A 24682-nucleotide genomic window follows, 5' to 3' on the forward strand; every position below is an offset into this window, starting at 1 on the left:
TCCAATGCATACGTACCTGGAAGACAATTTATCTGGCAATTTGTTTGCATGTGAAGATGTACCCTGGGCTTAGTGTGGGGAAATGCTCTCACTTCTCGCGAATCCTTGTTTTGGCTTTTTGACTAAGGTGAAAAAGGCTTTTTTTTTTTACTCAGCCAGCACCCACTACAGCTACCTCCACCTCCTAAATATAAGTAAAGTTCATAATAATTATTTGTTTATTAATAATGTACATGGCATTTATTGCTTCATGATCTGGTTATATCCAGTGTCTCAGATGGTTGTAAACAGAGATTCAAAACATTCATGGATGTTTATAAATGGCTACTAGCTACGGTAAGAGGAGAACCTGTGAGGACTCCCCTTGGAGGAGAATCCTGATCCCCAATCTGGTTTAGGCTCCACATTCTCTCCTTTCCAGCTCCACTGGCTCTTCTCCCCCCTTCTCCTCCTAGCGTTTGAAGCTACTACATGTGTTTGTAGTCTGTTGGTAGATTTGTTGTACCTATCGCATACCTTTTACTGCATTGTCGTCTTCTCCTTTTGTAACTCACTGTCTGCATTATTGTATAACAAACCATAGACTTTTAAAAAAATTGCATCATTTACTAATTCTGCACTCATAGGCCTACTGTAGTGATTACTGGAGGTCTCTGGGAATTGATTTTCATAAGTTGTAATTAGGGGTGTGCATTCAGCTAAAGCCAAATGGAAATAAACCCTTTTCAGGGGTATTTTACCGGGAAAAAAATGGCAGCAATAAAGGGAGCCAAAATAATGCAGAATTTTTCTGCATTATTTGGGCAGCTTTTGCTCCACCACCATTTCCCCCTTATTTATGTGCATTCAGATTCCCACTGTCTGTGGGCTTGGTCCTCCATGTGGAGGTCCGAGCAGGCAAGCAGCATGGATTTTTCGAAATGTTCTGTGTTTATTAAACCCAAAAAATACCGAAAATGTCCACAGCCCTAATTGTAATCTGTCCTGAGTGTCAGGGAGAAAGGAGGACTATAAATGAAGTAAATTTAAATAGATAAATTGAGGGGTGGCATTTTGGGTTGCTCTAGCACCCGAGCCCAAAATGCCACCCACACTCCAGAGTATTTTTAGCAATATCTCTGCATGTGCTTGTGTAGCAATCACTCTTAATGTTTTTTTAACCTTAAGTTGTTGTTTTTAAACACCTGCCTTTGGGCTATTTTCCCTGTCTCCTTTTGTACCCCAAATGATACACCATTCCCTTTCAGGACAGGTCTCTTTTCTTCCTGGCTCCTGAACTGGACTGCCTAACAGGGTGGACTCTTCCTCCAGCTTCTTTGAGGCTTGAACTGCTGCTGGATAGAAATGCCCTTACCTCTAACTCTTCTTTCACAGCCACCCAAATGGCTTCAGGATCCACCCAGAACAGGCTCTGTATAGTCTGACATCTTTTTCAGAAGGGTTACAATATCTTTTCCTCCCCTTTATAGTGATATTTATCCACAGAGAATTGTATTTTAATACCATAGGGCTTGGGACTTTTTTCCCATTTTGATTTTGGAAAATTATAAGGTTTTTGTTTAGGTTTTTTGTTTATATAGTTATAGTGATCCATACCCCTTGTGTCAATCACTTTTTCAATAGTCTTGGGATGGATCCAAAGCATGAACTGAAAGGTACCTTTGGAGCCAATCTTATACTTTTTATCCGGCCCTACACACAGTAAGCCAGTATTGCTGTCACCATGTCATGAAGCAGGGACTGAGAGAAAGCAGTTTTCATAAAGGCATGAATGAAGTGAGGTTTGAATGAGCAATTTCCCAGATCACACTGTTTAATGATTACAATACATTTGATTTCCAAGGGTTATGTGTTACATTCAGATGTTCGAAATTGTAGGGTTCCTTTATGATTTCCTCCATGGGGTAAAGAGCAGCTCAGGGGGTTGGATAATCAGCATTGGGGGGGGGGAATTAAACCTTTAACCCTACAACTGGTACTCTTTCTCTTTTTAAAACTGGGGGAGCTGATAACAGGTCTGCCTCCATCACATTTAGTTGTGTCCTGAGCAAAAGTAGGAGTGGTCTAATTCTATGCATGTATCTGACATGGAAGCTGTAAGGTATGAAAGTCTCCAGCCTACATCAGATGTTCTGAACAATCCAATTCATTGGTTTCTTTAAAAAAAGAGATTTTCATTCCACAGAGACACAAGTGGCTCAGGGGATCCAGCATGAAAGACAACTATAGACCCTACACCAAGAGCACAAAATTACACATCAAGTGCAGCTGCTCAAACCACTATTATGGCTGTTGTAATCCAAACCCATTTGTAGGATCTGAGAGATTAGTTACCTTTTGCAAGAGGAGTCACATAAAACAGAAAATTATTGAGTTCATTAGCGATTAGGGCCCCAAACAGGAATTCCTTCTCCTTACATAATCAAGTATAATTATGCCTAATCCGTAAAGCTACATAATATGTACGATAGCTGCCTCTCTAGATGTTAGGCAAATGCTATAATTTTAAGTTTCTCTTTCAGTATACGTATTAAAATACTTGGTTATTTTAAACTCTCCACATATTGCAGCAAACAGATTTCCTGTGACAGGCCAAGTCATACAGAACATTTTTTAAGTAGTAGAGAACATAAGTAAAGAAGAAAAAGACACCCACTGAAAAGCTGCTGGTGTCAAACAATTCCTTATTCCACTGTTGCCCATATTCAAGTGACAAAAAACGCAATCCTAAACAGATTTCTAAACTCATTTACTTCAGTAGCCCTAGAAGGGTGTAACTCTGCTTAGGATGGCATTGCAAATCCTTGCTATCAGAAAAAGGGATGCAGGTAGGGAAAAGGAGAAAATCCATTCCACCAAATGCTTGTGTGAAACCTTGGAAGAACTAGTCACATCACAAATCTTATAAACATCTACATGTTTTTTTGGCTTGTGGTTTCTAACATACAAAGCAGAAATGTAGAAAATGACAAATATCAGGAAAATGAGACCTTCTGCTCAAAAAGAGCATGAGACAATTTTGATTCTAGAGGCTGAATATCCAAATGGCTACCCAAGTCTTGCTGGTGGTAAAATCATAACAACTGACTTTATTCTGCCCTTTAATGGTATTTTATAATCTGCCAGTTTAGGTAAACCACATTACCCTGTCTAATGGCAAAACCATCAGTACACTTTCCAAAACATTACCACAAAATGGTTTAAATAGTATATGCGTAATTTGGGTGGATTTCTGGATTGATGTCAAAGACCTTGTCCAAAAGATGTCCCATCATGCTTTCCATGTTCTTACAGTAGTGACTAGTAAGATCCCGGATCTTTGTTGCAGTTTCTTCATCTATTTTTGTTGATAAGTTACCCTGAGAGCCCATTATCTACAAGCCAAACAAGACATCCTGTGAGTGAAACAGAAACTTGAAAACTTACTTATACTAGCTTAGATGCCCTTTACTTTAACGGTTGTTGCACAAAGATGCCATTTCAGAGTGTAGTGCATGTGAGCAAGTTATCAGATTGTCAGAGAGTTTTAACAGCCTGTTCTTGAATATATTCAAGATTAAATTGCAAAAATCAAAAATCAACGTTGCAGAAAACAGTATAGTGATAAAAAACAATATTTCATAATACACTACAACAATATTTTGCATGGATATCAGTCACCTTAATTTTTGCAAACAAATGCATGCCTAGCACATTCATCCATGTGATTTTTACAACAATAATACTCAGTGTGTAGAATCAGAAATATAAAGGGGTGTCTGAAGTAGAAATTTGTGTGACCACAAAAAAACAGGGTTTGTGTCAGTGTGACACAGCTCCCCCTGCTCTGTTAGAGTATCTCTATGTGATTGTACAGCAGGAAAATGGTCATAGGTTGCCAGAGGCACCCATCCCACCTTGAGCCTGTTATGGGCAACCAAGCACAAACATCCCCTCCCTTCCTCTGAATTGTCCATAAATTGCAGATTTCTTGGAGGTGGGGAAGGGGTCATGGTACTAGACCTACCCTGAGTCCTCTTGCATGCACTGGAATTTAGGGAGGGGGTGTTTGATTTGTCATTTCACACTGGCTTTGGAGAAGGAAAAGCAGCAGGAGAAATGTGTGCTGCTTCTGCCTTCTCTAAAGGATGATGGGAAAAGAAACATCTCTATACTTAACAGATATGCAAAATCCAGTATAGGATTTTTAAGATATTGTATCACACTCAAATAGAATTCTTCTTAACATTTATATTCAAGTAAATTCTAACATTTATATATAAATTAACCACACTAAATGCAAAACAAAAAGGATCCAATTTGATTACATATAAATTTCACATATAGTCCACATGTTATTCTTCTAATATTTCTACAAGAGTCCATAAATCATCTTCAACCTTGTGTTATAAATTTTACTTGTAAGTTGTCAGCCGGATCAGCATCTCTCACTGATTTGGGAGTCCTTGTAAATTCCACAATGGTATTCACAAAATAAGGTAGCACAAAAGTCCTTGTAGATTTCACAACGATATTCACAAAGTAAGGTAGCACAAATATCATGCACAAATGGTCATCCCAGGTAATGTACCATTTCAATTCTTCTTCAGTGTGCAATATTATCCGCTAAATAAGACAAAATATGCCATATCAACATCCAATGGATCCTTATCATATATCTTGACATAGCACATTACAATAGAGTATTGCTTACCTCATATTCAGTTTCAAAAACACTCAATTGCATATCATCTTGCTGCTATACAGGAACGTAGTGAGCCAATGTTCCGCTCTAAGTACTGTAACTCAGAATCAGTATTTTAGCATTTGTAGGTGTGTCCCCTTAGGGAGGGATAAGTATCCTGAGGTCACTTAGAGATAACGTGAAAGGTCTAACTCTGAACTGAGACCATTTGATATACAATTGAGCGTTTTTGAAACTGAATATGAGGTAAGCAATACTCTATTGTAATATGCTATGTCTAGATATATGATAAGGATCCATTGGATGTTGATATGAAGAAGAATTGAAATGGTACATTACCTGGGATGGCCGTTTGTGCATGATATTTGTGCTACTTTAAAGGTCAAGGTCAAGGTCCCCTGTGCAAGCACCGGGTCATTCCTGACCCATGGGGTGACGTCACATCCCGACATTTACTAGGCAGACTTTGTTTACAGGGTGGTTTGTGAGTGCCTTCCCCAGTCATCTTCCTTTTACCCCCAGCAAGCTGGGTACTCATTTTACCGACCTCAGAAGGATGGAAGGCTGAGTCAACCTTGAGCCGGCTACCTGAAACCGACTCCCGTTGGGATCGAACTCAGGTCCTGAGCAGAGCTTTTGACTGCAGTACTGCAGCTTACCACTCTGCGCCACGGGGCTCCTATTGTGCTACCTTACTTTGTGAATATTGTTGTGAAATCTACAAGGACTCTTGTGGTACCTTATTTTGTGAATTTAAAAGGACTCTCAAATCAACAGGAGATGCTGATCCGGCTGACAACTTACAAGTAAAATTTATAACACAAGGCTAAAGATGATTTATGGACTCTTGTAGAAATATAATAAGAATAACATATGGACTATATGTGAAATGTATATGTTCTCTAAAGCATGGCACAAAATGAAGCAAATCTCTCCCCAGAGATCTCTGCATATGGAGAGTTGCCAGGGGAGGGGAGAGTACTTTCTTTCAATTTGCAGAAGGTTTTGGAGAAGGAACGAAGCAGCATAAACTACTCCAATAGCTGGTCCTTCACCCATGCCTGGTGTGAAGTGATCCATCTTTCTTTCTCTGAAGCTCCACATAAAGTGAAAGATAGGCCCTTCCCCTTCCAAGGTCTGCATTCATGTCAGAGGACTTGCAGGTTGGGGGAGTTAATGGTGACCAAAAATCGGTGGCGAATAAGCCTTGTCAAAATTTGTGGCTCCCTTATGTAAAGTATCCATTATTTGCATTCGGTTTTCACAAAAGCTTTCCAAACACCCATGTTCTCATATTGTTAGCATGTTTTTAAAGTGTAATAGATGTTTTGCCTCTTTACCTTATAACAAGCAGAACTGATCAATACAACATTACAGGTCCCTGACTCAACAAAGGAAATCCAAATCTTCATCATAAAGCTCACTCCAGGCTCCATCAAACTAGTGGAATACATTAGCCCCACCTAGTGGGAACAGATGTTACAATAGTGTCTGCAACTAGAACTATTATCAGGGCCACTTGTGGCTATATTCTTTTTAAATATTTTATATGAATTATAACAATGTTATCAACACAGTTACTCCCATTGATCTTTTGTAAGGATGCTTGAACACCTGCTGCTTTGGTTCACTTCTTGTTTGTCAGTGACAATCAGGCAGTCAATGAATTGATAGGCTGCTCCAATGTTCTCAACCTGTCCACGTCTGTTTGCAGGAACATGCTACTTGCAGCTATTAGAAGCTGACTTCTGATCTCCACCTGAGGAATTTTTGCTCTGTACTGAGCCATTTTGAGGGGAGGCAGGAGGAACAGGAGCAGGGTTTTCTGATCTCCCCATCCTAGAAACTATGCTGCCTCCCAGAGAATGAGAGCAGGGGAATGGGAACCAGAAGCTCAGCTGATTTCCCTTCTCTGCTCCCCATGACCTCATCCCAAGATTACAGTTTGGGTTGCAGAGAATAGGAGATAAATGATATCTTACTGTTTTCCCATTTTACACTTGGGAGATCAAAGCATTGCTTCTGTTCCCCCACTGAGATTGGAGGTAGGGAAAGAGAAACAATCTCTCCCTTTTTCAATGGGGAGATGAAAAGCATTGCTTATGTCTTCCAGCTTGGAGAGAAGTGTTTTCTTTTCCCTCTCCCTTGTCCACCTTCACTGTGTAGCTATTTTTCTGAAGGTGGGTAGTAAATTAGAACCCAACCTCCAGTGACTCCCACAATCAGCTGTGAATCAGTTTCTGGCCAACAGACAGCTGTAAATTTCGTTGACAGCTGTTCAAGTTGCTCAGTGTAATCTCTACATATAATTGATTGGCTCACAATCTGATCGAGTGTTAAATAGGCTATGTTCGTCAACTCTGACAAACAAATTCACTGAGATATCTGTGGCATCTAGAGTTGCCAACCTCTAGGTGGAGCCTGAAGATCTCCTGGAATCTCCAGACTGTGAGGTCAGTTCCCCCTGGAGAAAATGGCTGGCTTGGAGGGTGGATTCAATGGCACTATACTTTGCTGAAGTCCCTCCCCCCAAACCCCGCTGACCTCAGGTTCCACTCTCAAATCTCCAGGAATTTACCTGAATTTGGCACCCTAGTGGCATCCCTATTCCTTTGCCAGGAAAGATTGATACTTTTGGCAGGAATTTCTAGTTAAGATTGTAATGTCAAGCCCAGAAACAGGACTCTTAGGAATGCTATCCCCCTAAAGCTTCCCCAGGTACCTTATTTGTTGACATTAGGTTCCAGGTCAAAATATTATTGTTTTCCCAAGCCTGTTCCTTGAGCTTTGGCCTATCATTTAGTTAGCTAGTTTTATCTCTTTTGTGATTTTATTAGTTGAATTCTTCCTTGTTTTATGCTTATTTTAGCCAGCATTCATGGTGTTTTTATATTCCTGCAACTGTACTATTGGTTTTCTTGGTCACTGGATGTGTTTTGCTTTTCAGGTTAGTTTTATTTAATTTCATTGTTTTAATTTTCATTGTTTTATTTGATTTGATGTTGTAAACCAGATCAAGGAGTTTGCAGAAGAGGCAAAATGTTAATTTTAAATAATTGATAACCCAATTTCCTTGTTTATAACAAGTCACTATAGGAAAGATCAAGCAAATTAAAGCCTACTTATATATGAGCTCACAAACATAGCTTCCAGTTCACATTATTAGATGGATCAGGGTGAGGAGGTGTGTCCGCACCTCAGCCATGCAGAGAGAACCCTTGGCTATGTGAGTCAGTCCTTGGAAAATGAAGGATTATGAGAAATGGGCATGTGGACATAATAGATCTGTGCACTGAGCAACTGGACTACATTTTGTAAGGATATGTAATGTGTCCATGCTAATTTCTGAACCAGGCTGAGATAATCTCAATTAAGTAAGTGCATAAACCAGTTAGCTATCCAGTCCCTCTTTTGTAGCCTTGCTTACATTGGTTTGCTTTTGTCTGAAATTCGTCTCTCTCTGTAATCTGTAATGGTTTATCTCTGCTATGGCTTCTTCTTTGGCTTGCTTTAGCCTCTTTCCCTTTCCTGAAAAACAATGAGAAAATCCAAATTCAGTGACATGAGCATCATGATGCAAGTGAATATTATCTAATTCTGTATATAGTATTCATTTTGTGTTTGGAGTTCCCAAGTATGTTGGTTGGAGAAAGCATACAATGGTACAACATTGTAGGCTGAAGTTTGCTGACCTTTGAGAACTTGGTAACTAGCTACCTGCCAGAATACAGTCTCATGGACAAAACCAGTGGTGAGCGGGCTACCCTTATACAACCCAGTGCCCTTGCACATGTACAGTACACAAGTGATCCTCTTGATTCCTCAGGTACAAACGGGGTAGATGGATTGCACAACAGGGCACATACACATGAGCCAAGAATGCACTATGATCTATATCTGATGAGGCTGCATGCTAGCCTGACATTCTCTGTTTCATCCACCTCAAGTGTATATGCTGTCTTCCTGAGCCTTTAAATTAGATAAAATCTGTGAATCATTATATTTTCAAAATAGTTAAACATTTGGTATATTCAGCCAACACTTGAATATCTTATTTGTTCTTATTTAAAACAAACAAACAAAATGAGAGGTTTTTTAAAGATACTTTTTTTGGTAAGGTGTCTGCATTTTCCCCAGAGCACATACACTTCTGAGCACAAGCACAGTTACCCTCATTGTCACACAGTCTGTTCTCTTCCTCTGTCCCTCATGTGCTGTGGCTACAGGAAGGAAACTCCTATTGATTTTACTGGGTGTTTTGATTATGTGCTGACTCCATGATCAGGCCTGTCATATTTACTAGCTCTCATCAACAAGCAAAGATTTGCAGGCTCTGTAACCAAACAGAACAAGGCATTGTCAAAGTGTATCCTTTGGTGCAGCCATTGATGACTCCCTATCATGCTTTTGGTTCTAAATAATCAAATAGTTATTTTTCCCCATTTGCAATGGCAACAGCCAGAGAACAGATTTTAGTTGTCGCTGATGAGAAAAGACATTATTCTGCAAGATTTGCTGTATTGATTTGCTGCCAGGAACCCTTCAGTCCCCACCAACTGGATTCTATTTAATACTGGCAGATTTCCAAAGCACTACAAAGATATAGCTCAGCCACTAACTGAGTTGCAACATTTACTTTTTATTGGATCCCCCCCTTCCTTTTCCTAACATTTGCTAAATGCAAAGGTGGGTAAGCACATCAAAGCAGATTTCCAGCATTGATGTGTTGTAGACATGAAAGTGAAGGTAAAGTCAAGACTTTAAAAAATAACAACAAACAACAACAGGAAAATGACTGTGTTCAGTGACCCTGTAGGGAGCAATAAACATGAAGCCCTCACCCTCAATCCTGCAAAGACCCTGATAAGTGCCAGCAATCTAGGATGAAATGTACTGTTCGTAGCCCTTTGCACTTGTTCAGTTTTGGCACTCCAGCTGCACACAATGGGAGCATGTGCTACTTGTGAGCCTCCCAATATACACAACCACCGTTTTGTGTGGAAAGGGGCAACATGCATACAGCTTTGGTATGTGTGAAAGGAACCCCACATTTCAGGGGGTACATGTTAACATATACCAAAGATGTGTGCATTAAAAATATGCATATTGCCTCATTCATACAAAATGGCAACCACGTGTATTGAAAGGATCATGCGTAGCACATGCTCCCGTTACATGGAGTTGGTGTGCCAAAATCAAACTTCTGGATTGTAATCCTACCTGAGCCTGAAATCTTTAAATAAATATGGAAACCTTATGCATGTAGGGCTCAGGCTTCTCAGAGTGGTGCAGTGAGCTCTCTGTCCAAGTTCTGAGCATGTTTGCTTCAGTGGGGGTGGGGAGTCATTCTAAAACATGTGCATTTTGCAGTGGCACCTTTGAGGCTAGGAGGAGTGAATAAACAGCCCCATTCTTTGTATGGTAGGCCTGTACTGATAAGGCTGCCTTAAGAAACATATGCTGGGGAAAAGCCAGCTACAAAGACAGACATGTGGCCAGAATAGCAGTGAGCAACCTGGAGAAAAAAACTGGAATGTCCTCTAACATGGAGTCACATACTGCAGACTGGCATAAACTGATAGTACATAGCCTGCATTCTTCTTAACATTAAGAACAGCATGGCCCCACAGTTCATGATGTACCAGTGCAACCATTTGGTAGTGGGGAACTTTAGCAAGACAGCTCTTACAGGCAAGCAGAGGAGGACTGACCTGTTGTGACCTGATTGCTTCTCACAAGACAACCTGGTAAATGCTTGCCTTGCAGCAGGTGCATGTAGGAGCAGATTATAAAAAGCATGTGAGCTCGGAAGTCCCCAGTTCAAATGTTCCTAGCTGCACACTTCTAGAGAGACTTGAAAAGCCATGTTCTTGGCCTCCAATCCCACAAGGACTCAATTAAGGACTGCTTAGATAGTATTTGTGAACCATTTTGAAAACTTGATGCATGCCCAGCATGTAGGGTTGCCAAACTTCAGGTACTAGCTGGAGATCTCCTGCTATTACAACTGATCTCCAGCCAACAGAAAGTTCACCTGGAGAAAATGGCTGCTTTGGCAATTGGATTCTATGGCATTGAAGTCCCTCCCCACCCCAAACCCCGCCCTCCTCAGGCTCCACCTCAAAAACCTCCCACCAGTGGCGAAGAGGGACCTGGCTACTCTACTTCCCTGGCTTACCTGCCTGGCGGCTCCGCAGCTGCTGTCACTTCCTCAGCCTGCGAGCAGCAAAAGGATCAGCCAGCACAAGTGGCTGGGCTTGCTGTCTCCCCCACCCTTCCCGAATGCGGCGGCAGCAGCAGCAGCAATATGCACTGCTGGGAAGGCGTTGGCTGCTGCCAGCCAGCAAAAAAAAGCAAAGTAGAGGGGCAGCCTCACCGGAGCCCTGCAGACCCCAGACCCCATGCATAAGAGGCAATACAGGTCAAGGAGCAGGCCAGGGCTCTGATGCATGGTGGCCTTTGCTGGCTTTCTTACTGGCCCCATCCTGATTAACCCACACCCGCCATTCCACACCCACCCTGGGGAGTGCTTGGCCACAGGCCCTGCAGTCCAGATGGAGCTCTGGAGGGGTGAGCCCCTCTGGAGAGGAATGGGAGCACTGGCTGTTGGCCTGGCCTGCACCACTGGTTGGGCATCTTCATCTCCTTCTGGCAGGACTGCGCTAGGCCTGCCTTCCATAGGAAAATTCCAAGCAGCTCCTGCAAGTTAACCTTCTATTCAAACACATTTTCAACTGGCAAGTGAAAGGAAAAGTGGGTTGCCCTTGACTGTAACTGTTGTGGTTGCCTATGTTGTCACTAGGGTTGCCAACCTGCAGGTACTAGCTGGAGATGTCCTGCTATTACAACTGATCTGCAGCCAATAGAGATGAGTTCACTGGGAGAAAATGGCTGCTTTGGCAATTGGACTCTATGGCATTGAAGTCCCTCCCCTCCCCAAACCCACCCTCCTCAGGCTCTGCCCCAAAAATCTCCCACCATTGGCGAAGAGGGACCTGGCAACCCTAGCTGTCACACATGGGTGTCCTGGGCCCTGTGTTGTTCAATATCTTTATAAATGATTTGGATGAAGGACTAGAGGGGATGCTTATTACATTTGTAGATGATACTAAATTGGGAGGGGTAGCAAATACGGTAGAAGACAGAGCAAGGATACAGGATGATCTTGACAGGCTGGAGAATTGGGCTACAACCAATAAAATGCATTTCAACAGAGATAAATGTAAAGTTCTGCATATAGGTGGGAAAAATCAAATGCATAATTATAGGATGGGGGAGAGTTATCTTAGCGGTAGTGTGTGCGAAAAGGATCTTGGGGTCTTAGTAGACCAAACACTGAACATGAGTCAGCAGTGTGATGCGGTAGCTAAAGAGGCAAATGTGATCTTGGGCTGCATCAACAGAAGTATAATGTCCAGATCATGCGAAGTGATGGTATCTCTTTACTCTGCTCTGGTTAGACCTCACCTAGAGTATTGTGTTCAGTTTGGGGCACCACAATTTAAGAAAGATGTAGACAAGCTGGAACGTGTCCAGAGGAGGGCAACAAAGATGGTGAGGGGTCTGGAGACCAAGTCCTATGAGGAAAGGTTGAAGGAGCTGGGTATGTTTAGCCAGAAGAGGAGAACACTGAGAGGGGATATGATAACCATCTTCAAGTACTTGAAGGGCTGTCATATAGAGGAGGGTGCCAAGTTGTTTTCTGTTGCCCCAGAAGGTCGGACCAGAACCAACGGGTTAAAATTAAATCAGAAGAGTTTCCATCTAGACATTAGGAAGAATTTTCTAACAGTTAGAGCGGTTCCTCAGTGGAACAGGCTTCCTCGGGAGGTGGTAAGTGCTCCTTCCCTGGAGGTTTTTAAGCAGAGGCTAGATGGCCATCTGTCAGCAATGCTGATTCTATGACCTTAGGTAATTCATGAAAGGGATGGCATCTTGGCCATCTTCTGGGCATGGAGTAGGAGTCGCTGGAGGTGTGTGGGGGAGGTAGTTGTGAAATTCCTGCATTGTGCAGGGGGTTGGACTAGATGACCCTGGTGATCCCTTCCAACTCTATGATTCTATGAATGCTCCGGCTTACTTCTGAGAGATGTGGAAGCCCAAAACTCAAGAGTAGGGGTTATCAACATGGTGCCCATGAGTGCTATGGCACCCACCAAAACCTTTTCTGGCATCCTTCAAGTATTTTAAGGAAGTGGGCAGAGCCAGGTAGGGCTTTTGCCCAGCAAGGCTTCTGGTTGACTATTGGAGATTCAATTGTCACCAAAGCACAAGGATCTATACTGTGCAACTAAAGTTAAGCTGTGGCAGTAATTTTGTGGCTGGAGCCCCAAAGTTTCCCTAGAAAACTTGGTGTGGCAAAGCCTCGGCAAGACCAAAAGGAATAAAGCAGAACTCCTTTCTTACAACTGCTCCGCAAATCTGGGATAATGGAAGGAAAGTCTTGGCTCCAGAAATATCACAAGCCTCTACAATAACAGACCAAGCCTTCTTCCCACCTGGACAGGACATAGGCATCTATAATACTTGGGGGAAAAGGTACATCTATAGACTAAAAGACTTGTCTGCAAAAGGTACATTAAAAAGTAGGGCATTACTACAAGGCATCATGGGTGAAAGTAAAATTTATTGGTTTCAATGGTTGTTGTTGTTATTATAACCTAAACATAAAATAGTTACTATAAAAATGGCCTTGTTTACCTGAGCTTGGGTGCAAAGCATTCTCAACCCATTTAGCCTGCTGAAGAGCAAAAACATAGCTTAGTGTAGAGGACAGCTCTCCCCCAACTCACAACCATGCAGAATATCCTGTGTCTGCTTCTAGAAATCCTGTATACCCCCAGAGGAATCAGTGCCCATGTTACTGAGCTCATCTCACTGAAATCATCTTGCATAGAATGTGCAGTTGCTGTTCCTCATTTATAAGTTTCTCACAAGATATGATTGGTCCTGATTTCTGTTTCTGTTCTTCTGGTGTAACTCAGGAGTTGCTAGCAGAAATCAATGGGATTGAGACAAAGTACAAAAGATCTGACTCAGACCCTCACTAAGCCACATTTTGTGAATGCTTTTATTTCAGACTTGAGGCAATCTTTCTTCCCTTTCCGCCTTTCATTTCCCTCTCGTTTGCTGTGCCACATTGCATTGACTGTGGTTGCCCCACGCATGCAAAACTGTATTGGATGTGACACGCAGCAATGTGACTCCTCTGGGCATGGCACAGCGATGAACTAGAAGCTTAGGAAAACCAGTCTTTTCGGTGGATCTGTAGCTTGAGACAGCTCTGGATAGAACTGACTGATCTGGCAGTAAATTATCTGCTCAGTGGGCAGTTCAGTCCCAAGTCACTACCTGCGTCTCTGTGAGCAGATTTGAGGAACAGCAAAACACACTGAATACCTTTTAAGGCCTTGCTTCGATTTATGGGCCGCTTGTCTTGCTGACTTTGCTTATTGTGGGATTCAAAGAGAGATCAAGTGTGATTATACAAAGCCTCTCTACAGAAGAAACAATCTGGCGAGGAACCATGTGGGTTTATTGAATATCATTTCATCTTCTGGGATGTATGCCCCCTCCTCTCCATGTTACTTAATTGCACTTGCCAGATTCTATATGCTACGGTTATCTCTTGGATTATGTACAGATGGGCAAAAAAAAAAAAAAACATTTTAAGGCTTATTTTTTTCTCCCTGCAAAGAGCTTGAAGTGCATGTTTTACTAGGGTTAATGTTTATTGAATATGACTGAGATGAAAGAAGTTTGGTGATTCCTCTGAAGCCTCTGGCTGCCACTGCCCTGGAAGTTGGCTGATTCGCTGCAAATGCTTCAGGATGGCCTACCATACAGTATTTAGTTAAAGGTTCAGGCTATCTATCAAACCTCAACATCCTGCCCAATTTTCAGGTTTTGGTGTATGTTCAGCCATTTATATGACAAAAAGAGAAGTTGGGGTACCACATGACTTAACAGCCCATTCCTGAGCTGGTGGTGTACGGGGACGGCAGGAAAGAGGCGTGGTGGCGCCTCTTCCTAAGCCAATTCCCGTACGCCATTAAACAACAAAAAAAAGCCGTTTAGCGTTTTTTTGTTTAACTGGGGCCTTTTGCCCCATAGGGAACAGTGAGGCTGCGCCTGCTAAAAAGCAGGCGCAGCCTCGCTGTTCCCTATGGGGCAAAAGGCCCCAGTTAAACAAAAAAACGCTAAATGGCTTTTTTGTTTGTTTGTTTAATGGCTAAAAAGCAGGCGCAGCACCGCCATTCCTGGCACCGGCGTACCCGGCTGAACTGGGATAGGGAGCCACCTAACCGGCGGCTCCTCCTCCTGGAACCCCCCCCCCGGAATGCCCCCCTGCGCCAGCGCGGCCACTGTGCGCCGTGGCCTGTGCCACAGAGAGGCCATGCCGGCAGAGGGGAAGGCACGGCTCCACGGTGCTTGGGCGCCGGCGGAGCCGTCCTCCCCGCCAGCATAAGTGAGTGTAATCTCGTGATAACACGCAGTTACGCTGGCGGCGGGGTCAGGCCACCTCCTAAGAGGTTTCAACGTGAAACCTCAGGAATGGGCGGTAAAACTCATAAGAGGAATCTAATTTCTAGTGATGATTTTTAGGAATATACCCAATGCCCCTAAGGGGAAAAAAAGTCTGGTTTTGTCAAACTTTTCATTTGCCTCAAAACTTCTCAGAAGGTGCTTCAGAGGTGGAACCTTTAAATTTACCTCAGTGGCTCACTTTTGGTAAAATGCTAGCCAGGTTTCCCCAGCTTTGTACACTGATGATTTCACAATTCATCATTGGTTCTGTGGTCTTATAACTGAGTAAACTTGTTAGCAATTTCATGCAGGTATATTTGATTTGATTATAGGAGATAGCTTGAGGAATATCATCCTTTCCCACTTCACCCATGAATTCCTTTGGGAGTACAGAGTTGGAGGTAGAGAGCTGAAAAACATTCAGGGAGATGTATGTTATAAAGGGGCATAAGTGGGGCACAGGTGATATCTTGAACTGGATGTGGAGGCTAATGAAGACCAAGTGCAGAGGGCAAAATCCCCCCCTTCCCTTGAAATTGTTGTTTATTGTTTCAAAGAGCAAAGTAAGGTAATCTCATTCACATCAGCCTCTGCCCAGTGCAGGAGACAGGGAGCTGGTGCCAGTGTGTGAGCGAGACACACATGGAACACATGAAGTTGTCTTCTACTTAATCAGACCATTGGCCAATCAAGGTCAGTATTGTCTATTTGGACTGCCAACAACTCTCCAGGGTCTCAAGCAGAAGTCTTTCACATCACCCACCACCTGATCCTTTTAAGTGGAGGTGCTGGAAGTTGAATCTAGGACCCTCTGCATGCCCAGCAGGTACGCTATCATTGAATAATGGCCACTCCCCAAAATGGAATTAAACAGTCTGCACATTATCACAGTATAAGCAATTCATGGTATTACCTGTGCTGTCACTCATCTGTCCAAGTCAAGAAAAAGGCCTTCAGCACACATCAGACTAAGAACCTGCTATAGACCTAAAACTGACACCAACATTTTGCTTAAATGAAATTAATGATGAGTGGCAATGTGAGGGAACCTTCGAAAGGGAAACTATCAGAGAGGTTTTAGAAGCTAGAAAAACTTTTCAGGGAATATCTGCAGATTCCTAGGCTATCTTATTTTGTGTAAAGTAAATTTGAAACAAATTTAGAAATTCCTTCAGGGGTGAAATCTCTGAAGAATTTCAGTAGAAGCCAAAAGGAATTTTGATATGGCTAGTGAATACATCGTATTCCCTATTACTATGTATGGGTGTGAAAGCTGAACAATGAAGAAAGCTGATAGGAAGAAAATAGATTCCTTTGAAATGTGGAGTTGGAGGAGAGTGTTACAGATTCCATGGACTGCCAAAAAAACAAATCAGTGGGTTATAGATCAAATAAAGCCTGAACTGATCCTAGAAGCTAAAATGACTAAGCTGAGGCTGTCGTATTTTGGTCACCTCATGAGATGACAAGTCACTGGAAAAGACAGTCATGCTAGGAAAAGTTGAGGGCAGCAGGAAAAGAGGAAGACCCAACAAGAGGTGGATTGACTCAATAAAGGAAGCCACAGACTTCAGTTTGCAAGATCTGAGCAAGGCTGTCAAGGTTAGGACATTTTGGAGGACTTTCATTCATAGGGTCGCCATGAGTCGGAAGCGACTTGATGGCACTTAACACACACACAGTGAAACTTAGAGGGAGGGTTTGCACATCTTTGCTTAGACTTTTTTAGATGTCCTTTAGATGTAGTGTGTATGTAAAACATTGATATAGAGAAGTGTTCCACACAGTTACCATCACATTTAAAAGGCACTGCTCATGTGTGCGGGGTTAGCATGCTCACAGTGTCTCAAGCAGACTTGCTACTGTCCTGTCTATTGACGGGTCTTTTAAGCATGACACCAGCTGCTTGGAACATTTACAGAGGAGAGTGATTTATGTGCAGTAGCATCCCTTCTAATTCAGGTCCTAGCCCTCCCAGTCACTTGGGGCCTCAAAAATATTAAGACAAATAAGAAATTCTGCTTTGTATTTATTTTAACAACTAAATCAATGCACAATTGCTGCCATCCCAGACTTTAGACTTTTGAAATTACTTCCGTTTCAGCCCAGCAAAATCAAGTGAGGTGTGCTTGATGCACAATATATGCTACTAAGTTCAGGATGTCATTGTAACATGGCAGCCTCTTATGTTTCCCACACTGCCACTGGTACGCTCACACCAGTGATCTGCTGTTTTTCATTTCATTGAATTTGAACTCTGCAAGTAAATTGGGCACTGGTATTGCAGTGCTGTGGATGGATTCAGCCTCTGTCCATATATCTATCTATCTCTGTAGATATGACTTTAGCTATGTTATACCTGATTGCATCCCACAACACAAGCTAGATGGAAACCTGCTGTTTTACTCAAGGCAAGCCAAAATTAATGAATTGGCTAGGATAATATTAAACTCTTGTCTTTATGGACTAGGCGGCACAAACAAGGGCCTGTTTTTCGGTCATTCGAGGATACGGCTGACATTAAGGGTTGGGATACAGAAACCCTAATTCATACCAGATGTGTGGATCTCATCATATCAGAGGTGGTGGCAGGGATATGGATTTAGGTTCAGTGCCTTGTAGTCAGAATCTGGCAGTAGGTGAAGGTGAGTAGGCCAAAGACCAGATGATACTTGTTCTTTATTAATATGCCCTTAGTAACAGCAAAGTTTCCTTCCAGCCTGCCCCCGCCCCCACCGATGCACTAGAGGATTTCTTTTCCCTATAGGGAGGGAGAATCTTTGTGAATAACACACAGACTTCTTCTCTTACTTCCATTGTTCACCCGTCAGCATGGTATAGTGGTTTGGAGCAGTGGGCTCTAATCTGGAGAACCAGGCTTCATTCCCCACTCCTCCACATGAGCGGTGGATGCTAATCTGGTGAACCGGGTTGGTTTCCCCACTCCTATACATGAAGCCAGCTGGGTGACATTGGGCTAGTCACAGCTCTCTTTGAGCTCTCACAGCCTCACCTACCTCACTGGGTGACTGTTGTGGGGAGGGGAAGGGAAGGTGATTGTAAGCCGGTTTGATTCTTCCTTGAGTGGTAGAGAAAGTCGACATATAAAAACCAACTCTTCTTCTTCCTCTTCCTCCTCCTCCTTAGAGCAAGCCAGGGGTAGGTTAAATCCCCCTTCCAATGTTCTGGAACTGCTTTTCTGTGTTGTGATGCCTTGCCTGCTAGGGAATAGGTACATTCAGCAACCACTTATGCAGGCTAATTGTATGTTTTCCCGACCTAGTCATTGGCTTCTGCCCTGAGAGGATGCAGATTTGGTGGGAATACCCATGCAATTGGCCCTGCGCAAGGGTCTATTTCTTTATAGGCAGATCACCTACTGGTAATTCTGTGGGTCCTTCCTATCCAATTATTGCTTCTCTTCTGGTTATGCACTGATCTGGTAGGAGGAACCTGGATAATTGACCCTGTCCACAAGGGGAAGGAGTTATGTGTATTTATTCATATTTATTTATTTAATCCATTTATACCCCACCTTTCTTCCTAATGGGGACTCAAAGCAGCTTACATTGTTCTCCTCTCCTCCATTTTGCTTCTGGCTATCCCATTATCTCTGTCTGTTTTTCTCCTTTCTTACTTGGTGTTTAAAACAAAACACTAACCTGCAAAAGAAAATGTGGGTGCTACCACTGGTGGCCCTCTCTTTAGGTCAGGGTTAGGCTTGTCATCTGCCCACTTGCAGTGGGATAACCCTGACCTTTGGCCCCAATCCCCCTCCTTGAGAAACTGAGATGGAGAAAAAATAGCTAGTCAGGATGCCCATTCCTACATGTTAGGGTTGCCAGCTCCAGGTTGGGAAATACTTGGAGATTTTGGGGGTGGAGCCTGAAAGGGCGGGGTTTGGAGAGGGGAGGGAAATCAATGCCATAGAGTCCGGTTGCCAAAGCGGCCATTTTTTCCAGGTGAAGTGATCTCTATCTGCTGGAGATAAATTGTAATAGCATGAGATCTCCAGACACCACCTGGAGGTTGGCAACCCTACTACCTGTGCATCCCCCTGATCCACTATTAGACGTTCAGCGCTTTAAACAATCTGTACTCGGGGCAGTCTTTCTTTATAGTTTCAAATGCTCTGAAGGGGCTTTGTGAGGCCTGTTGAAGAAAATCCTCTTTTACTTCCTGCTCTCTGAACAAATGAGTGACAACTGGAGAAGGAAGGGGGGATTAAAAAAAGATTAGAGTTGGTGTTACACAACACCATTTTTCAGTGACAATGCAGATCCTGTTTTCAGTAGGACATGCCAGGACCGCCTTGGTGCAGAAAGCACAGGCTCATTGTTTTGCTTTACAACTGCATCCTGTTCGTGGCTGAACACAGAGCAGTCTGGACAGCTGTTGACTGGTACAGATTGCCTTGGAACTGGTCTTTTCTCAAGTAGGTTTACGTTTATGTCACGGAGGTGCACATGACTAATTAATAACCCATCTTTAGCTTTGCTAAGACAGGCTGCAGAGAAAATGCCACTGTGGGGATGAATATTGGATCACATGTGCGCTGGTGATGCCCAGTTGAATGCGGGTCCTATTCAGACTGGGATCATTGCATGCATGCATATTTTATTTTATTTATTTTGCTTTTCTCCCCAATGGGGAACCAAAGTGTCTTACATCATTCTCCCCTCCTCCACCTCATCCACACAACAACTCTTGAGAGGTAGGTTAGGCAGAGAGAGAGAAAGAGAGAAAGTGACTGGCCTAAAGTCACCCAGCAAGCTTTCATGGTAACGCAGAGATTTGAAACTGGTTCTTCCAGGTCTTAGTCCAATACTCCAACTGCTACACTAGGGTTGCCCTTTTCACCACTGGTGGGAGGTTTTTGGGGTGGAGCCTGAGGAGGGCGGGGTTTGGGGAGGGGAGGGACTTCAATGCCATAGAGTCCAATGGCCAAAGCGGCCATTTTCTCCAGGTAAACTTATCTCTATCGGCTGCAGATCAGTTGTAATAGCAGGAGATCTCCAGCTAGTACCTGGAGGTTGGCAACCCTATGCTACACTATGCTGGATGTCATGGGTAAGAGTGGGATAAAAATACAATATTAGCTAAAGGAAGTGCTAAAACCGATAAACATTTCCCCTGTTCTTCATTAAACTAACCTGCAAGAAGAATTTATACGGTATACAGTAGCTGAATTAGGGTTGTTGGGGGAAAAAATTCAGGAAAATTCGGGTTTGGGTTTAAATGCCTTTTTTTATTCGGGAAAACCCAAATGCTGAATTCCGCTATGCTGGTATAGGTGTGAATTCAGCTTTAAATTTGGAGTTCCTGAATAATTCGGCCATTTAAACCCATTTAAACCATTCCCGGCTTTCCGCAGCTCTCGGGGGGCATTTATGCAGGTAGAGGTGCCAAATTTTCAAGGTAGCTTGAAGGGGCTCTCCTTGCAAGAACCTCCAAGTCTTCAGTCTTCAGACTTCAGTCCAATGCATTCCTATGGGGGAATGGGGGCGACCCCTTCCAGACCCCTTAACTCTGGACCCCCTGACCCAATCTTTACCAATCTTGGAGGTTCTTGCAAGGAGAGTCCCTTCAAGCTACCCTGAAAATTCAGCCCTAAACTGAATAAAATCGAGAAGAAGGAAAGAAGGGAAGGGGGGAAATGCTCCTCCTGTTTAAAATGTGTATGCATTTAAATATCAATGTTTGAAACTGAATATCTGGATTTCAAAATTAGATTGCTGAAAATCAGGGTCTGACTGATAGTATGGGTGGAGTTGCATTTCAGCTTTTAATGTAGATGCATTTGTATGTACGCTCAAGATTTGGTGACATTTGAATTTTATCCCCCAAAGTAGCTTTAGGAAACTCAAATTTCTCTGCTCAAGCAAACTTCTTATTCCCAGGATGTACACTTCTACCATATTTTTAAAAACCCTATTAGTCAGCAGTGAATTAAATAATGAAGCTAAATGTCTCCAGATAAAATTCAGTTTGCTCCAATCAACTGATTCCTGGATTGAGTTAACATCTACAAACAGCCCATGAACATATGAAACCACATTAAATTGAGTTGGAGTATTGGTGCATCAAGACCTATACTGTCTACTCAGACACGGAAGTATTTCTACAGGGCTGAGAAGAGTGTTCCCTAACACACCTTACATTTGAATTTTTTTTAAAAAAACTGGAGATGTCAGGGATTGCACTTGGGATCTACATTCAAAAAATATTTTCCACCACTGAGACCCATTGCCTTCAAGGGCTTGCCTGTGCACTGTATGGGGTGGGGGGAGCTTTTTATGTTCACAAAAAGGATGGGAATGTCTGTTACCTTCCGGAATCCTGCTGACATTCTGTGTGCAAGTTTGTCTTCCAGAGTCAAGAGATATAAATACAAAGTTTTTTCAATGATAGCCAACTTTTCTGAGTATCACAAGTCATCCAGATAAGAGTGTGTAATTAATGCACACCAGAGTACATATTCAGCTCAGGATGCTTTGCTATGGTTTTTATTTTTTGCCGAAAATGCAGTGTAAGGCTGAGTGTATATGAGAGCTAGGCCCATGGAACTTCTTGCACCTGTCCACATGTGCCATAGACTCCTGCAGCTGTGGATTAGGCTTGTCCTCTTATTCCTGTGCCCCTGAATCTGGGGACTAGAACATCCACTGGACAGTTAGAGTGGTTCCTCAGTGGAACAGGCTTCCTTGGGAGGTGGTGGGCTCTCCTTCTTTGGAGGTTTTAAAGCAGAGGCTAGATCTGACAGCAAGGCTGATTCTGTGAGCATAGGCAGATCATGAGCGGGAGGGCAGGAAGGGTTTTGTCAGTGCTTGGCTCTCATGGCCCTTTCTTACATGCCCAGGGAAATGCCAATCACCACTTTGGGGTCAGGAAGCAATTTCCCTCCAGACCAGTTTGGCCAGGGATCCTGAAGGGTTTTTTTCTCTCTCCATCTTCTGGGCATGGAGCAGGAGTCACTGGGTGTGTGTGTGGGGTAGGTAGTTGAGAATTCCCTGCATTGTACAGAGGGTTGGGCTAGATGACCCTGGAGATCCCTTCCAACTCTATGATTCTATGACAGTTTTTTAAAAAGTAAACAGAGGATGGCAAGCCTATTACCCTGTAACAGATTAAAAAGTGACACGGTGCATAAAAGAAGAGAAAAAAAAAACCTTGTTCCATGTAATTGGGAGACAATTTCCTATGCAAAACATTTAACAATCAATTGTGGGGAAATGCACAGTGGCAAGCAGGTCCCAAGACAGCAAGCAGAAAGAGATGAAGAAAGAGGCAGCAGCAGGAGACTAGAGCTTACATGGAGATGAAATAGTGCTGGGTTTCCTAGGAATGACTGGTTTTCTAATGAGTATTCAGTAAAAATAAAGGAAACAAAACACCTCAGCCCGCAAAACACTACAGCCCACCCAGCCTGCAACTTACTCTTTTTGGCTTCTTCGAGTTTGTCCTTGGCACGTTTCTCTGCCTGCAAAAGTTGCTGGATTCCCTGGGACTGGCTGGTCATCTTGTCTCCTTGAGTTCTGTGTGTCTTTTGGAGACCCACGGCATGAGAAGAGAGCTTTATGCTGCAGCCTCCAGGTTTCTTCCTTGTGTGTCTTATTGTGTCAACATTAAAGGCATCCAATTTTCTCCTTCCTGTCCTGCTGAAGCTAGATTAATGATCTGGGAGACCAAGCAAAACATGAATTTATGGAAGGTGCACAGATCAGTTTGAAGGGCACGATCCTTCCAACTGGTTCATACAAGATGACTCAGTGTTGTGAAAATATAGTAGCTTCTTGCTTATCCATAACGGATGTGAACTTCACTATTTTGCAACAAGAATCAAGGTACCAGCATAATGTAAATAACACATTTTGAAAAGTGTCTGTGTTATCTCACGTTTGTGGTTGCTTTGCATTCCCCTCCTTGTGCCAAGCCACAGATTATATTGGGTACAATGGGCTGAACACTGCTCCTAACTAATGACTACTCATTTGTATACAGGTATGCTTGACTGCAGAACATGTTGAGATCCATAATGCTTCCCCTGTTATGTGTCAATATAACAATAATGATATCATGTGGTGGTATTATTGCCATTCATATATTTTGACAGAATCCCAGAAACTTTCCAATACTTTTATTTCATTGACTCACAGGCCATTTATGCAGGGTTGATTTTGATGCTCGCTCAAATCTTTTTTTAAAAAATCCAACCTTTAAAATGCCTATTCACAGTCCCAATGCAAGTGGAGAAAGTCAAACAAATTCCACCCCCACTCGCCTGTTCCTTTGTTCCTTCATTTGCATAGCCATTAGCAATCGTCCTTTGCATAGCTAACCCACAGCTGTGATTCTTCATGCTTCCTTGAGTGGATGCTTCAAGGGTATGGAGCAAATGGAGCAAATAAAAAAGGCCGCCTTAAAGGGGCTCTTAAGAAATGCGAAGCAGTTATGCGCTGGCTTCACAGTGACTTCTGGAATTACAGTTCAGTGTGAAGAAATAAAAAAAAATATGTGGGGCACTTCAGCCTGGAACGCGCTGCTAATTACCAAGCATAAATGGCCAAAGTCATAGCAAACAAGTGTAGATTTCTAGAAACATATTTTTCCTGAGGTTCGGTGGCATAGAAATTACTGGACTATACAAACACTACAGTGGTGTTAATATGGTGCATTTGGTGCCGAAATCATCTCTCCTCTTGGACTCAGATGGTCCATCCATTAAAAGCTAAACTGCTGCAGTGTATTCTGCATGGGCCTATGCTTGAAGGCAACTTGGAAACTCCAATAATTACCTGAGTACAGCAGGTCATCAGCGGGATCCTGCCACACTCCTTTTAAAGCAGCTCAGTTGGTTACCAGTATTTTAAAATGCAAGGTGCAGGTTAGATTGGTTGCTGCTTAATCACAGGTTTTTATGGTGGTGGCCCTCTCCCTTTTGGAATAGGCTCCTGGAAAAGACTAGGAGGGTGCCTAGTTTGGCTGTTTTTAGAAAGCACTGCAATTCAGTTTTGTTCAAGAGTGCCTTTGAAGGAGGGTGATGCTGCTGTACATTCTGCTAGGGGGTTCAGAACATGGGGTTTCTCCCAACCCGGATTACTTTGATCCTGGCTGAAACAGGGAATAAAGGAGGTTAAAGCGACCATGCATAAATGGCCAAAGCTATCGGCCTATAGAAGAGCAGTCACTGTCTCATACAGACCTTTATCAAATTATATACAAGGAAAAATTCAGATGGCCTTCCCTAATGTGGAAGCAATATTGTGGCTATTTCGTAGCTTAATGGTCACTAACTGCTCGGGAGAGAGGCCTTTTTCAAGCCTCAAAAGAATTAAAAATGAATTAATGGCCACAATGTCTCAAGAGAGGTTCTCTGCACTGAGCATTCTGTGCATGGAAAGTGACAAACTTAGACAGACAAATTTTGATTAACTTTTGGATGATTTTGGTATGAGAAAGTCTAGAAAAAAC

The 24682-nt window shown here is 42.9% G+C and overlaps 1 protein-coding gene across 1 annotated transcript; it reads right to left on the reverse strand.

Annotated features, from left to right (window-relative positions):
• Positions 1 to 3105: 3105 nt before the first annotated feature.
• On the reverse strand, positions 3106 to 22768 carry ATP6V1G3 (ATPase H+ transporting V1 subunit G3). The gene is made up of 3 exons (XM_056845271.1): positions 22649 to 22768; positions 8112 to 8212; positions 3106 to 3374 (listed from the first exon to the last, which is right to left on the reverse strand). Exons 1-3 carry the CDS (start codon positions 22728 to 22730, stop codon positions 3201 to 3203), a joined length of 357 nt encoding a protein of 118 aa, XP_056701249.1. The 5' UTR covers positions 22731 to 22768; the 3' UTR covers positions 3106 to 3200.
• Positions 22769 to 24682: the final 1914 nt, after the last annotated feature.

The sequence above is a fragment of the Euleptes europaea genome, chromosome 2, assembly GCF_029931775.1.
Source record: "Euleptes europaea isolate rEulEur1 chromosome 2, rEulEur1.hap1, whole genome shotgun sequence".
In the NCBI taxonomy this organism is placed as follows: Eukaryota; Metazoa; Chordata; class Lepidosauria; order Squamata; family Sphaerodactylidae; genus Euleptes; species Euleptes europaea.

What these genes read in the sequence shown, in the direction of transcription:
- ATP6V1G3 (XM_056845271.1), bottom strand. Translation starts at nt 22,730, where the DNA reads ATGACCAGCCAGTCCCAGGGAATCCAGCAACTTTTGCAGGCAGAGAAA. An exon ending in ACTCGAAGAAGCCAAAAAGA is followed by an intron (nt 8,213 to 22,648) that starts GTAAGTTGCAGG and finishes ATTGTTTTTCAG; the next exon opens with GAAAGGGAAAGAGGCTAAAG. An exon ending in TCAGACAAAAGCAAACCAAT is followed by an intron (nt 3,375 to 8,111) that starts GTAAGCAAGGCT and finishes TTTGGCTTGTAG; the next exon opens with ATAATGGGCTCTCAGGGTAA.